At 49.0% G+C, this 14,426-nt stretch overlaps 4 protein-coding genes across 4 annotated transcripts; 3 read left to right on the forward strand and 1 right to left on the reverse strand.

Annotated features, from left to right (window-relative positions):
- Positions 1-1,719: 1,719 nt before the first annotated feature.
- On the forward strand, positions 1,720-4,250 carry N7519_002810 (Ras GTPase activating protein IRA2; the record flags this gene model as incomplete). Its single annotated transcript, XM_057289588.1, has 4 exons — positions 1,720-1,933; positions 1,984-2,117; positions 2,179-4,027; positions 4,090-4,250. The coding sequence occupies 4 exons, from the start codon at positions 1,720-1,722 to the stop codon at positions 4,248-4,250; spliced, it is 2,358 nt and encodes a 785-aa protein (XP_057150790.1).
- A 1,226-nt stretch (positions 4,251-5,476) lies between these two features.
- Positions 5,477-6,550, forward strand: N7519_002811 (SEC14 family lipid-binding protein; the record flags this gene model as incomplete). The annotated part of the gene is made up of 3 exons (XM_057289589.1): positions 5,477-5,709; positions 5,834-5,957; positions 6,023-6,550. 3 exons carry the CDS (start codon positions 5,477-5,479, stop codon positions 6,548-6,550), a joined length of 885 nt encoding a protein of 294 aa, XP_057150791.1.
- A 915-nt stretch (positions 6,551-7,465) lies between these two features.
- Positions 7,466-8,423, reverse strand: N7519_002812 (uncharacterized protein; the record flags this gene model as incomplete). Its single annotated transcript, XM_057289590.1, has 2 exons — positions 7,466-8,191; positions 8,247-8,423. The coding sequence occupies 2 exons, from the start codon at positions 8,421-8,423 to the stop codon at positions 7,466-7,468; spliced, it is 903 nt and encodes a 300-aa protein (XP_057150792.1).
- A 350-nt stretch (positions 8,424-8,773) lies between these two features.
- N7519_002813 (uncharacterized protein) lies at positions 8,774-13,005 on the forward strand (the record flags this gene model as incomplete). The annotated part of the gene is made up of 3 exons (XM_057289591.1): positions 8,774-9,820; positions 9,888-10,245; positions 10,367-13,005. The coding sequence occupies 3 exons, from the start codon at positions 8,774-8,776 to the stop codon at positions 13,003-13,005; spliced, it is 4,044 nt and encodes a 1,347-aa protein (XP_057150793.1).
- Between the last annotated feature and the right edge of the window lie 1,421 nt (positions 13,006-14,426).

A 14,426-nucleotide genomic window follows, 5' to 3' on the forward strand; every position in this document is an offset into this window, starting at 1 on the left:
CATTTACCCCTGAAGCAAAAAGCATAGACCAGGAATGCACTGTCTACCTTTTGAACTTATAACGTCCGTGTCGAAGGAAAAAAAAAAGCAAAGTGGGTTCAGTGCACCCCCGCATAGTTTGCTTTCAGAGGGCATTGATATTAATGATAATATATGTATATTGATAATATATGAAAGTTCCGGGATATTATATCTGGGTAATATGGGAAAAAGGCAACTTGGAACCTTGAAAGACTCAAAGTTTGGTTTTTTCCAGTCCACTGGTACTGCAAGCCCAACCCACTGGTTCAATCCGGGACATATCTATGGGACCCAGGTAAAGTAGGAGAATATAAAATATTCACTCAATAAGAAACCTTGGAATACAAAACTACATATGTACACATGTCGGATGTAGCCGAGGAGACTTATAGTGTGAGACAATCCATATTTATGTACTATATTTGAACTCCGTACATATGTACTTAAGTGGTATGACCCTTGGAAGAAGTACAACATACTGAATATATACATAAGTACCGAATACATTAGAAAATTGAACACGCGTAATTAATTGTTAAGGCAAACCTCGAGTATGTACATATGTACCGAGTACGGAGTACAAATGTTGGTATGGGAAATCACCTTTTGATTAACTACTCCGTTACCCAAATCCGAATCAACCTGAAACCAGGCTATTGTGTCAAGTAGTTCAACGCATTGTATCCATATTCATATACAACTATGGTTTTCCGATTGATACAATGCAATACAATATATGTAAGTACAAAATAACATTCCCGAGACATCCACATGGAGGTCTCGTGGGCTTAGCCTGAACGGTCCAAGTCTTTTTACAATATAGACGCAGGTACCGATTAGCCCTACCCCCCTGCAGAGATGAAACCGTGTCCCCTTCCTGTACTCCATAATACATTTTTATTTGTTTGTGTTTTTGATTTTTCTTTTTGATTTCTTTTTGATTCTTTTTGATTTTTTTCTCACAAGCCGTTAAGATATTTTTAAGATAAGAAGAAAAGAGAGATCTGACGTCAAGACGTTTTCTTATATGTACGAGTAAAAATATAGTGCACAGTCCGAGGACTTGGACTTGGAGCTAGCGCGCATTGGCCAAATCCTTACGAAGACAAGGATGTTGATCAACCTTGGAACCTTGGAAGATCCAGTCCATAATCTCCAGGAAGGAGGGTGTTCCTAATAGTGGCGAAGTGCATTGGGCCAGGGGTAAAAAGAAAAAGGCTCCTTGCATAACAAGATACATATCATTCCTAATTTTCTTTTTCTTCTTTTAATATAAGAATATTGTACTGTTTAAAAAGAAAAGTAAAAAAATAGTAAAATAGTAAAATAGTAAAAACAGTAAAAAAAGGAAAAGAAATTAATTCAAACAAAATAAAAAAAAGATAAAGCTGAAAATTAATTATTAAAAAAGGAAAAAAAAAAAGACCACCACATCATTGTTCCCCAGAACCGCCCTAACAGCGAACTAACGAAATAAATAATCTCCCCTCTTTACTTTGACCCTTATTCCCCCCTCTCTCTTCACTTGGATGATTCTTCTCTCTTTCTACACTGATTCGCCACAGGTACCGTGGTAAACTCAGTGAAAGACTACGGAGTACACATCCTCGGTACGGGTGTTTCTGCTTTTCCATTAACTCCCTACATTCTCATCGCAGGGTCCAACTCTGGCGACTGCTCGTCACCACAAATCCCACAATGTCCGTTGCGACGATGCTACAACCTGCATCCAGACAATCACGAGCATCTTCCTCCTCTTCCTCTTCGTTTCAGCCCGTGGCACGACAGAACACAATGTCGTCGCACGATACTCGGTCGCTCCGCCAATCCAAGCGGATGTCGGTCACGGCCTTGTACCTGTCAATGTCCGCCAAGGATCGAGACTTGGAGATTTCTGATGACTTGGCTCGAGGTACGTCTAATTCGGGCTTATTCCCAATGGTCGCGCTAATCCTCCGACAGCACAAAAGCACCTGCGGGATTTAAAGTCGAGGATTTCGTCGCAATCGAAAAAGAACTTCGTGTTAGAAAAGGATGTGCGATACTTGGACTCGCGAATCGCATTGCTCATCCAGAATCGAATGGCATTGGAAGAAGTGAGGATCCTATGGACGGCGGAAATCGACACATTCGCTAACCTGTTATCTTTCCGTTTAGCAAAATGAGGTCGCCAGCCATCTTGACGATACCGCAGACCCACAGGAAGGGTTCTTCCCAAACGATGAACGAACCCAGAAGTACGGCAATCTTCTGTTCCTCCTGCAATCAGAGCCCCGCCATATCGCCCACCTCTGCCGATTGGTCTCAATGGCCGAGATCGATTCCCTCCTCCAGACCGTCATGTTCACCATCTATGGAAACCAGTACGAGAGCCGCGAAGAGCATCTTCTGCTTACTATGTTCCAGTCCGTCCTCACCTACCAGTTCGATAACACTCCGGAGTACTCGTCCTTGTTGCGCCAAAACACCCCAGTTTCTCGCATGATGACCACATACACGCGCCGTGGTCCCGGCCAGAGTTATTTGAAACAGGTACTAGCAGACCAGATCAACGCTCTGATCGAGTTGCGGGAGGTGGATCTGGAGATCAACCCCTTGAAGGTTTACGAAAGCATGATTAAACAGATCGAAGAAGAAACCGGCTCTCTTCCGGATTACTTAGCCCGGTCTGTGACTGCCGAAGATGCTGCTGAAAATGCGCAGGTCCAAGCCATCATTGCACCACGTTTGAAGATGTTGACGGATATCGCGAATGGATTCATCACAACCATCATTGACTCGGTAGACGAGGCTCCGTATGGTATTAGATGGATCTGTAAGCAGATTCGCAGTCTGTCGCGCCGAAAGTATCCCGATGCACAGGACCAAACCATCTGTACTCTTATTGGCGGTTTCTTCTTCCTGCGCTTCATCAACCCGGCAATCGTTACTCCTCGCTCTTACATGCTGATCGATGCCACGCCCACGGACAAGCCTCGCCGTACCCTGACGCTGATCGCCAAGATGATTCAGAATCTGGCGAACAAACCCTCCTACGCCAAGGAACCTTACATGGCCAGCCTACAGCCCTTCATCCAGCAGAACAAAGAACGCGTCAACAAGTTCCTGCTTGATCTGTGTGAAGTCCAGGATTTCTACGAGAGTCTTGAAATGGACAACTATGTGGCCTTGTCCAAACGGGACCTTGAACTCCAGATCACTCTCAATGAGATGTACGTCATGCACGGTCTTCTGGAGAAGCACAGTGCCTCGCTTGCCCAAGATCAATATTCGCACCTATCTGTGCTGCTCCAAGAATTGGGTGGTGCTCCTCCTCAAGTTCCCCGCAAGGAGAATCGCACCATCACCGTGCCGTTGTTCAGTAAATGGGAGACTGCTCTCGATGATTTGACAGCCGCTCTCGACATCACCCAGGAAGAAGTGTTCTTCATGGAGGCCAAGTCAACGTTTGTCCAAATCCTGCGATCCCTACCTCAGAACACTTCGGTTGCACGCCGGCCTCTACGCCTCGACCGCATTGCCGAGGCTGCAGCAACCTTGAAAAATGATGCCGTGATGGTGCGCAAGGGCATCCGGACTATGGAACTGCTTAGCCAACTGCAAGACATGGGCGTGATTGACCGCTCTGACGAGTTCAGCTTACTTCGTGATGAAGTGGAGCAAGAGCTGGTGCACCTGGGCTCCCTCAAGGAGAAAGTTCTGGATGAGACGCGGAAGCTCGAGGAAGTTTTCGCGACTATTCGCGACCACAATGCTTACTTGGTCGGTCAACTGGAGACATACAAGTCTTACCTCCACAACGTGCGTAGTCAGTCCGAGGGTAAAACCCGCGGTGGCAAGACGCCGAAGAACCAGGAACTTGGCCCGTACAAGTTCACCCATCAGCAGCTGGAGAAGGAGGGTGTCATCCGACGCAGCAATGTGCCAGAAAACCGACGGGCGAACATCTACTTTATGTTTAAGAGTCCCTTGCCAGGGACCTTCGTCATCAGTCTACACTATAAGGGTGAGTTCACAGATTTAATTATTCGGGGGAAAAGGAAACATCATTACTAACGCACTATCCAGGACGAGCCCGTGGATTACTGGAGCTTGATCTCAAGCTGGACGATCTCCTGGAGATGCAAAAGGACAACCTTGAGGATCTCGATCTCGAGTATGTCCAGTTCAACGTCACCAAGGTGCTTGCACTCCTGAACAAACGATTTGCACGAAAGAAGGGGTGGTAAGGGTGCTATATGCCCCAGCTCCCCAAAGTCTCCCTTTGATGAATGATGAGCTCGAGCAGAGGTCCAACAACTCCCCCTATTTGCTCTGCCGCTCAGGTCCCCTTTTCTACCTGACGATCGACCGTGCCCTAGGCGCTTAATCTTGCGATGATGATGGACGCCAATATATGCCATGTTTTTTTCCATCCCAAATAGTGGATCGGATGATTGCTCTATGCAGCAACTGAAATCTGCCCATGCAGTTCGGGCGAATGCCCATTGTGAATGTTGCTGATGCACATACTCTTAATGGAGAACGATCAGGGCCCTCTCCCCGCTGGTACGGGGATGTCGATGATCCTGTGATTTTTGGTATATCCTTTTTGTGTCCTTTTGCCCATCTTTCCTGCTATGGTTGTCTTTTCCTATTATCTCTCCTCGTCCTTTGAATGTCTATACCCAGCGCATAGTTGTTGCCATTTGTTTTGTTTTGTTATTTCTCCCAGTTTCATTGGGGCCCCCAGTCCTATAATCCCCCGACATGTCTTTGTTGTTTTTCGTCACCGCCCAGGCCTCTTCGGTCTTCATGCGCTGTGTATAATAATGTCTGTTTGCGACGTGTGCTGAATGTTGAACTGTTTTGAATTGAATACCCGTTATGTTGTGAATGGTTTATTTATTTCTCCTTTATTTCTCGGCAAAGTGCCTAGGCAGATTAGAATTTTCTTTTGGGCCTGAGCTCACCTTTATATAGTGTCTTCTCTCAAATGTGTCAAATGCTGGTGTCCACTGACGTGCAGAGTGGATTCACTGGCACCTCGACACCGCCACGTCTGCCCCTCGTCTGCCCCTTTTTCTCAACTGGAATCTCCTGGGTATGCCTGGTGCCTGTTGAGACATCTAGGGGGATATTTAATACAAGATGAGTACAGATTTGGAGGTGGGAACCACCAGATAGGAAGTGCTGTTTAGATGCTACATACAATATAGTCCTTCGATAACAAATAACTCACCAAACCAGTCGACTTGCAAAATGATAGTCTCCTGTAAATCACTAAAAATGAATTTGACAGTTTTATTGTTAGATATTGTTCAATAATGGAAAATAACAATGGACGATCCCTAAGGATCCCCAAGGCTATTTTTTAATCTTAAAGTGGCCACTTACGCCAATCCCCCCTCCGCTTCCCGCCCTTTTTCCAGAACAACTCCCTTCTTCCCCCCTCGACCATATCCCATCAATCACAATGGCCACAGAATCCCAGCCTACCGACTCCAAGTACGACCAGTACGACTTCCCCACCACCGCTCCGGAAGCGCAGCCTGGCCACCCCGGCCACACCTCCCCCGAACAGGATGCAAAGGTGCACCAGCTCCGCGCTGAGCTCGAAAAGCTCGGCTACACCGAGCGTTTGGATACGCTGACTCTCCTGCGGTTCCTGCGTGCCCGCAAGTTTGATGTCGAGGCTGCCAAGGCTATGTACGTTCCTCGATTCCCGCCAGAGGGCATGGATGCTTGTTTGGGAGTTGTCAGAAAGCTTTCTATTCCGGGCTCTCGGCTCTCGGCTTTTATCGAGGCCTAATGGTCTAATTTGATATCCCAGGTTCACTGCAAGCGAGGCATGGCGCAAGGAGTTCGGCACCGATGATCTGGCTCGCAACTTCGAGTACCCCGAAAAGGAGGAGGTCTTCAAGTTCTACCCTCAGTACTACCACAAGACGGACAAGGTTGGTTTCCCGTGGATTCTAAGCCTCTATCCGGATGCATGACTGAAACAATACCAACCAAACAGGATGGTCGCCCCGTCTACATCGAGAAGCTGGGTAAGATCGACCTGAACCAGATGTACAAGATCACCACTGCCGACCGCATGTTGAAGAACCTGGTGTGCGAGTATGAGAAGCTGGCCGACCCCCGCCTGCCTGCTTGCTCGCGCAAGGCCGGCAAGCTGCTTGAGACCTGTTGCACCGTCATGGACCTGAAGGGCGTGGGCATCACCAGTGTGCCGTCCGTCTACGGCTACGTCAAGCAGGCCTCCGACATCTCGCAGAACCACTACCCCGAGCGTCTCGGCAAGCTTTACTTGATCAACGCGCCATGGGGCTTTAGCAGCGTCTTTAGCGCCGTCAAGGGCTTCCTTGACCCCGTTACCGTCAGCAAGATCCACGTCCTCGGCAGCGGATACCAGAAGGAGCTTCTGTCCCAGGTCCCCGCTGAGAACTTGCCCGTCGAGTTCGGTGGCTCTTGCAAGTGTGAGGGTGGCTGTGAGCTCTCCGACATGGGCCCCTGGCAGGAGGCTGAGTGGGCCCGTCCCCCCTAAGTGGGCCACTCCCAAGGAGGAGGCTCCTAAGGAGACCGCTGAGCCTGTTGTTCAGAACGAGGACCCTGGATATGTGAAGAAGGATGCTGAGGGTCAGGAGGGTGCTCAGACTAGCGCTTAAGCTTGCTGAGGACTTAACCTTGTCTTTGTTGGAGTTCCAACAAGCTGATTGACAATCTCCTTTATATGGCGACTGAAAACAGACACCCAGATAGGGATGTTGGAGTTTTATTTTCAACCCCGATCAATCTGAAAACCTCAAAAAAAATATTACCTGGTGGTCCGACAACTCCCAATACAACCCTCAATCTCCCCCCCCAGGCATACCAGAATTTCTCTCTGGCAGTTTCAACACCTCTTTGCCGATCCATCCACAGCCTGTGGACTCCTTTACATTCGCTTTTTGCGTTTTGATTTTTTTGTTCCGATCTAGATATCATGGAGAGCTTTCTGTTTTTGCTTTTGCCTATCAAGATAAGCAGCGTGCGCTGCCACTACTCTCAGTATAGAAGGGTCAGCGCGTGATGAAATTTAAAAGCGAGTTGGTGTGAAGTCGGTGTTTAGCTTGGTTTCTTTGTTGGTAGTATGTATACACGAATGGAGCACATATTGAGGAAGTAGTATCTAGGACACATGTTGGGTCTGTCTACATTGTACGATTGTGTGTAGCAGTAGAAGGAGCAAGAGTAGAAAAGTAAGAATACTTGCCTTTTCTATAGAGATACAGACGCCATTCAGTCTGAAGAAATGGTACATAGTGATTTCGACTCTAACAGAGACTTCAAGAATAAACAAGACATGGTATCATGATCCCTAGGACAAGCCCAGGCCTGAAACGCCCCCAACATTGCAATAACACCCAAACATAAAGAGAAGAGAACGCTAGTCAACCAACTCCAAATTCTTCAAAAGCCCTCACTTATTCATATTTTCCACCACCTCAGCAGCACGTCCAGCCCTCTCAGCCTTGCCTACCGTCGTTGCTAACGCATTACCCTCCGCACCGGCCTCGGTAGCAGTGCCTTCGCCCTGCAAACGCAACAACATCCGCAGAGCATCCTCATAGACATTCGCAATATCCCCACTCTTCCACCGCTCCCGCTCCTCCTCCGTCCCGAGCGCAGCCTGTAACGTCCACGCCGGGTCGCAGTTTCCACGGCGCAAGCGCGCCTGGGCCCCTGTCCGCGCTGACCCAGTTCCGTTCGGCGTAGAATCAACATCCATACCATCCGCCTCGTGGCCGGGTGTTGTGTTCTCGTTTTCATTATTCGATTGGGGCTGGACATTCGCAGATTCGCCCATTTCCGTATCATTATCAGCGTCTTTCCCGCCATTTCCAATCTCATCTTCGTTTTCATATTCCTCTTCCTCCTCTTCAATCATCTTCTTCAGCTGCGCGGCATATTCCTTCGCCGCACGCCTCGGCGCATCCCGCCTCTGCTGCGCGACAGTCGTATTAAGCGATTCCAGCTGCGCGTACAGCGAAGTCACACGCGATGCAAGTTCTGTATCGTATGGCTCGTACTCGACTTGTTCTGTTGGCGCGGTAAATGCTGCCGGGAAGGGGAATTGTGGTGAGGTGGAGTCTATACCGTTGATGCTGATTGAGGTTGAGGCTGATTCGAAGGTTTGGTTTATGTACTATTTGAGATTAGAGCCTGGAGGTTTGTAGAGGTACGTGTTGTTCGGGTCTCACATCGTCGACTAGCTCCCGGACGCGTTCGCGCATCGGATCGGGGGTGTCATTGTCCGTTGCGGAAGGGGGAAAGTAGAGGTCGAGTTTCCGGCGCGATAGAGCGACTGTATTGGCGTAGAGGTAGGTGAAGTCTGCTGGGGATTGCAGCTCGACTTTTCGATAGTGTGGTGCTGCCATGGTGGGCTGTGGTTGTTGATGTTTTTTTCCTTTTTCCCGCGATTTATTGCAGGAGAAATGGGGCTTGGCGTTCATCCCCGCAAACGATGTCATCGATGTTGCATCAACTTGCTTTAGGTTGTTCTTTTTTCTTGCTTCTCGCTCTCTACTGACTTTTATTTTCTTATGTTTATTTCTTTGCATAATCTACAGCTCTACGTTTTCATATCCCCCCTTCCACTGTGATATGACCCCTTGAGATAATGCGAGTGCAGCATACTCAGTGATATCCTACAGTGCTCGAGGAGCCATTGGGATGCGTCAGCACGATCTAGACATCCCATGATATATATTGTACACACACGCAGATCATGGAGAACTCGCCTTCCATTTCCCTCGTGGATAATACCGCCCCACAGCAACCTCCCGGCGAAGGATCTACACGGCGCACATCCACCCTCAATCAAGGAAGCTTGACGAAGCACCTGAGCCGTGCATCCGTCCAAAGTCAGCTCAAAAAGCGGAAATACGCAAAATGGCAACCCGATAGACTCGGTATCGCGCCCGACACAAACGACTTGCCCAGCCGAGAATCCTCCCAGGTGCGCGGGGACTCAATCTCAGCAAGCTCCCGGGGAGAAGGCAGCGGTGGCAGGGATGTCGAAACGGCTGACTTCGCGCCATCGCGAGTCTCGACTAATAATGGGAATGGCAGCGGCAGCGACCAGGTGAATGGAGTAGAAGACCAGACCAACGGCCGCGAGGACGCCAAATCGCGCTCGGAAATGGACGTTCTCTACGAGAACCAGCGGGGCTGGTTCTTTTTCGGTGTCCCACGATACTCACATAGCTCGCTATTGAATTTCGACCCCAGCCCCTGGATGACCCAGGACCGCAGAGCCAGTCCTGTTAATATCACGAATGCCCAACTGCCTGATCCGAGCTGGGAGTGGACGTGGAAGACATGGTATGTTGACATGTCTGGCGATACCGATGAGCAAGGATGGCAGTACTCTTTTTCGTTTGCCTCGTCTTCGTGGCATGGTACGCAGCCGTGGTTCCATTCGTTTGTTCGAAGGAGACGGTGGGTGAGACTACGGACTAAGGTCCATCCACGGCGGAATCTTGGTCGCTCAGACTTTGAGAAATCGCACATGCTTACAGAGGACTATTTTACTATTCATTCGTCCAAGGTCAGAAGTCGGGAGCAGAGCACTACGGGACTGCCCCGGGTGGAATCTGGATTCTTGAATCAGGCGAGCATGACCGTTGATGAGGAGTCACATGTCGATGAGATTGGGGATATACCGACTTTGATGCATGCTTTGAAGTTAGCTTCCATTGATCGAGAGAGGATTGATGCACTGAAGAAATTTATTGAGGTGGGAGGCGACGAGCTCTATTATCTGAATGACAAGGTGAGCTGAACGACTTTCCCTAATCCGTGAGTTGGGACTGGGCTAACTGTACTTTGATTGATACCAGATACCAGATATAATGCCCATGTTCCTATTCCAGACCTCCCGCTGGCAATTTGTAACATATCTTTCTGATGTCATTCGTGAGCTGTCCAAGCCTTCCACCGAGTCCGATAAAGACGCCGATGCAGTCCAACGCAAGAAAGACAATCTCACCCGTGCCGCAGAATCTTGCAAGCGCCATATCACCGGACCTGATGTCTTTAAAGGTGATCATGGAGAGTCAGGAACGGAATTGTTAGACTTGACTCCGATCGCCAAGAATGATACATTAATGGCTAAGCGGCCGGTCTTGGAGGAGCGTGCGAGGTCGATGAGGCGGGTTTTCAGGGGCATTCCCAAGGCTGCTGAGATTGACCATGAAGGTCATATTTATTAATGTATTAGAACTCCTCTGTATAAGCGAAATAGACATTATTGGGAGAATAATATACCTACATACCTCCATAGGTAGCGAAGTATAGGAGCTCACCCGGCAGAGCCAAGCTCCGGCCACCGCCTACCTGTTCGGCGGCCCAGCAATTTTCGGGGCAAAAAGGTCCATCGAAAAAACACCTCAAACAGCAACGCGCCTAATTCTTGTCTCCTTTCCCATTCATGTCTCGGGTGCCATTGGAGCATCGTCCCTTATGCTCTTGCGTGGCGGCCCGTGTCTAAGGAGGCGTCTGTCTGCCGTCTTGGACACTGTCGCGACTGGCCCCGATGAGCCTCTTTTGTTTCTTTACCCCCGCTGGGCTGCGCCTGCGTTGCAGCGTCGACGGATATCTTCCCTGAAGTCGATTGATACTCCAGCCAGGTTAGGTCATAGTTCTGGCATCCCGTTTCGCACATCAGTTCGCCCCTGTCCTTCGCTTTCTGGACACTCGCGCCAATGGATCTCCTCTGAGTCTTCCTCCCGGTCTCCCGACGATTCAAATCCGCAATCGCCCCCTGCGGTGGCCCGAGAGAATTCTAAAATAGGAAAGGGCAAGGAAACTGGCTCCGATGGTTTGAATGGAAGTGGTGGAGGACGGCTCTCCACAGATCAGAAACAACCTGTCAATTCCCTCGCAGGTGTCGAACACGCCCCTCCAATGAAACCACTGCGTGGATTCGCATTGACGAGAGCGAAGAGAATACAAAAAGGACGACAGCACAATAAACCCCTGGACGCCAAACCTTCGCCTCCTACACAGAAGCAACTTTTTTTACGAAATACATCGATTAGAGATCGGAAGAAGTTGCGGTTTCGAGAATATATGAAGAAGAAATATCAATCTCGTTCAGCAAAGCTCTACGACAATGCTTGGTTTGATACTAAGGAGATTCTGGACGAAGTACAACGCGATAACCGAAGAAATCCCAAGAAGAGTTTGAACAAGAAGGAGATACTTGTGCCAGAGGAGACCCTCGCCCTGTTTTCTGGTGTGACTCGTTATACCTTGAAAGAGAATATTTGGTACATCCCGCTTCATAATGGATGCCGTGTGCACATCCTACCTGCAAGTCAGAGCAAGGGATTACTCCGTCGAGTCATTTTGAGTGCCACGGACCATATTATGGCGCTGGTGGAAGGGCGTTTTACCCGCGCACAGAGCCTACAAGCTATGGGAGATCCACTTGTTGATATCCACAAACCACCGGTTCCGATGTGCATTTCTCGGGGCGCGGTGCAGCGTTCGAAGTTTCCTGTGCCGTTGATTCGTGGAAATTGGCATTTCGGTGAAACGTCAGATAGCAGCTCGAATTTGGACGAGATTTTGCTACCTCGTCCGGTTATTGCCACCGTGAAGGAGTTCAACGAGCACGTTGAGGATGTCACATCTGCGAGGCAACCGACGCTTGATGAGAAGGCCATGTCTCTATCAAAGCTTCCGCACGAGGTCCGGATTAAACTACACCTGAAGGCGCTATTCATGGAAGAAGCATACTCCAATTACATCTCGACTGCGGCCTTAAATAATGCGCTTGAATTCCTCTGTCGGCATGAGTTCCTTGATACTGCCCGAACCTTGTTTTCATGCACAGAGCATGTGGCTACCACTGATACATATAACATCCTGCTGCGGGCTGCTGCGAAGCGTCAGGATGTGGCTGTCTTTCGTCACATCCTGCGGACGATGTCTCGATTACACATGCGCCCAAACCCAGAAACATGGCTTGCATTGCTCAGCGCCCTGGTTGACCCCAGCGAAAAAGCCCAGCTCATTGAACATATGGTCCAGGGTGGTCACATGTCCAACCTTTCCACCATCCACAGCGCACTCCAGGAGACAATCCAAGATTCGCTTTTAGTGCATCTGGACAGCGGGAAAGATATAGACTCCTTCATCAGTCTCATGACCAATACATGGGGCGCTAATTGGTTCAGCCCTTCCGTGGTCGGCCAGATGTTCAGTGTGGTCGCTCGATTGAAGGATTTCGATTCTGTAGACCGGCTCATGGAAATCTGCATCGACAACAATCTCACTGTTGACAGTTATCCGCTCAGCCATATTGTGCATGCGCTGGGCGCGAACATCCACGTGGCTTTGCAGTATACCCTTCGGTTTTTCGAGCATCCTTTGTTCGAGGTAACCTCGCAAAATTGGGAGGATTTGTTTTTGGCCGCATTCAGACACCGCCAGTACAACATCTGCCTGGTTATATGGCGGTATTCCTGCATGAAAAGCACCGTGACCTACAAGATGAAGCAGGCGGTCTTGACATCCTTATGTCGCAACGCCTCCTTTGGCAAACCCACGAGACTCGACAGAGATTTGTGGAGCTCCGATGCCGGCAAGGTCATCGTCGGCATCGACACGCACCATGAGAACTACAGGCTTCCAGACTCCATTCTGGACGAGATCCCTTCCGAATTCCGTCACAATCCTATTCTCTACCTCATAGGATGGAAACCCAGGGGTGAGAAGCGAGATCTCCAAATCCGCCTTGCCAATGCCCTCGTTAAGCGTGACATCATCCTTGGTGCAACCCGCTATGTCCCCCAGCATCCTTCCCCGATTATGCTGGACGCAGCGTCCATCTTGGACAAAGAATGGCGTGGTGTACCGCGGCCGCTGACTTGGAAGATGCAGAACGCCATTCAAGTTCCCATCGTCCGCAAAGACAAAGACCGAGACCAAGGCAGAACCAAAGACCAATAATCTCCCAACACTCTTCCCTTTTGCATCATTCACACATTCTTCGACCTTTCTCCATTTTTGACGCTAGCGTGTTGCATGAATATCCTATCTGGCGGGCTTGTTTTGGCTGGTGTTTGTTTTTATGTACTCTAGTCAGCCTAGTTCCCTGTCACTTTGTATCTTATACCTGTACATTATCTGAACATATAGAATCATAGAGCTGCAATGTCCAAAATAGCATCTTCTAAGTGTATATATATTCATTCTAGTCGTAAATGGTACATTTCCCCTTTCAATATAACATCAAAATCTAAGCAATGCATCGAGGTCATTCATAAAAACATCGTAAGCAGGGCCAAAGTCCTCATCACTGGGGCCTCTCACTTCCCCTGCTGAAACAAGGCCTCCATGCAGGATTTCAGCTTCGCAAGCTAACGCCTTCTCCAACCCAACCCTTTCATTTATAGGCGCCGGAGACCGAGACCGTGACTGAGGAGCAGGGATGCTGATCCCCTTTACAGAAGTCGCCTCCGCACAATCTCTATATAAAACACCAGACAGAGGGCGCCTACAAGGTTCCCCTGATGAAGACACATCCAGCTTCGTCTCATTTGCTGCAGTTTGCATGTATGCAGTCTCTCCTTCAATCTCGGACGAAGGGGACGTCGAAGTGGAAGTGAGAAAAGGCAGTAGCCGGCGCATCTCCGAATAAGACGAATACACGGCACTCCAGCGTGGTATCTCATGATCGATTCCCTTTGGCAGAAAGCCGTTGACCTGGAATAGGTTTTCGTAGTTACTAGCAGTTTTCTGGGTGTTGTGGCTGCGGTTGGGCATTTGTAGCCGGATTGGTCTTGAAATAGCTTTGTAAGACTTGCTAGTATCTGTCTTTTTTCTTCGCTTCACATACCTGTCAATTGAATCTCTCGGGATGCAGCATTGATTTTCTTTGCGACAGTGTGTGCACTGGTTATATGGCAGAGCGATGTCGCATCGCTTTTTGCGGGCGTGGCAGGCTGTGCAGGCTATTTTGCCGGGTCGACGACCTTGTTTATTTGCTTTTGTTATCCCAGATGGGCTTCGGAGGTGTCGGATTGCGCCTGGATCCATTAGGGGCGAGATATTCTGGGAATATAAAACATACACGGGGGTGTGGCTTTATATGCATGCACATGTGATGATGATCCACAGTCAGATTTATGCAAGCTCCGGACATAATCCCATAAAGGGGATACTTCCCCCTTCTTTTCTATTATCAACATCTAGATGATAGCTTCTAATGTTAACTCAATTTTCCATGATCGCATGTTCTGCCAGTACCTACCCTAATGTTAGCGTCACATCTCCCCCAGTCCCATCACATGCTATCCAAGCACCCCAAGAGTTGGGACAGTTTCATATTCAACGCGGCCTTGAAAGATTCCAAAGCACTTTCAATTGCA

This window comes from Penicillium mononematosum, assembly GCF_028829835.1.
Source record: "Penicillium mononematosum strain IBT 11891 chromosome Unknown utg000002l:1.0-8112719.0:1.0-8118358.0, whole genome shotgun sequence".
Classification (NCBI taxonomy): domain Eukaryota; kingdom Fungi; phylum Ascomycota; class Eurotiomycetes; order Eurotiales; family Aspergillaceae; genus Penicillium; species Penicillium mononematosum.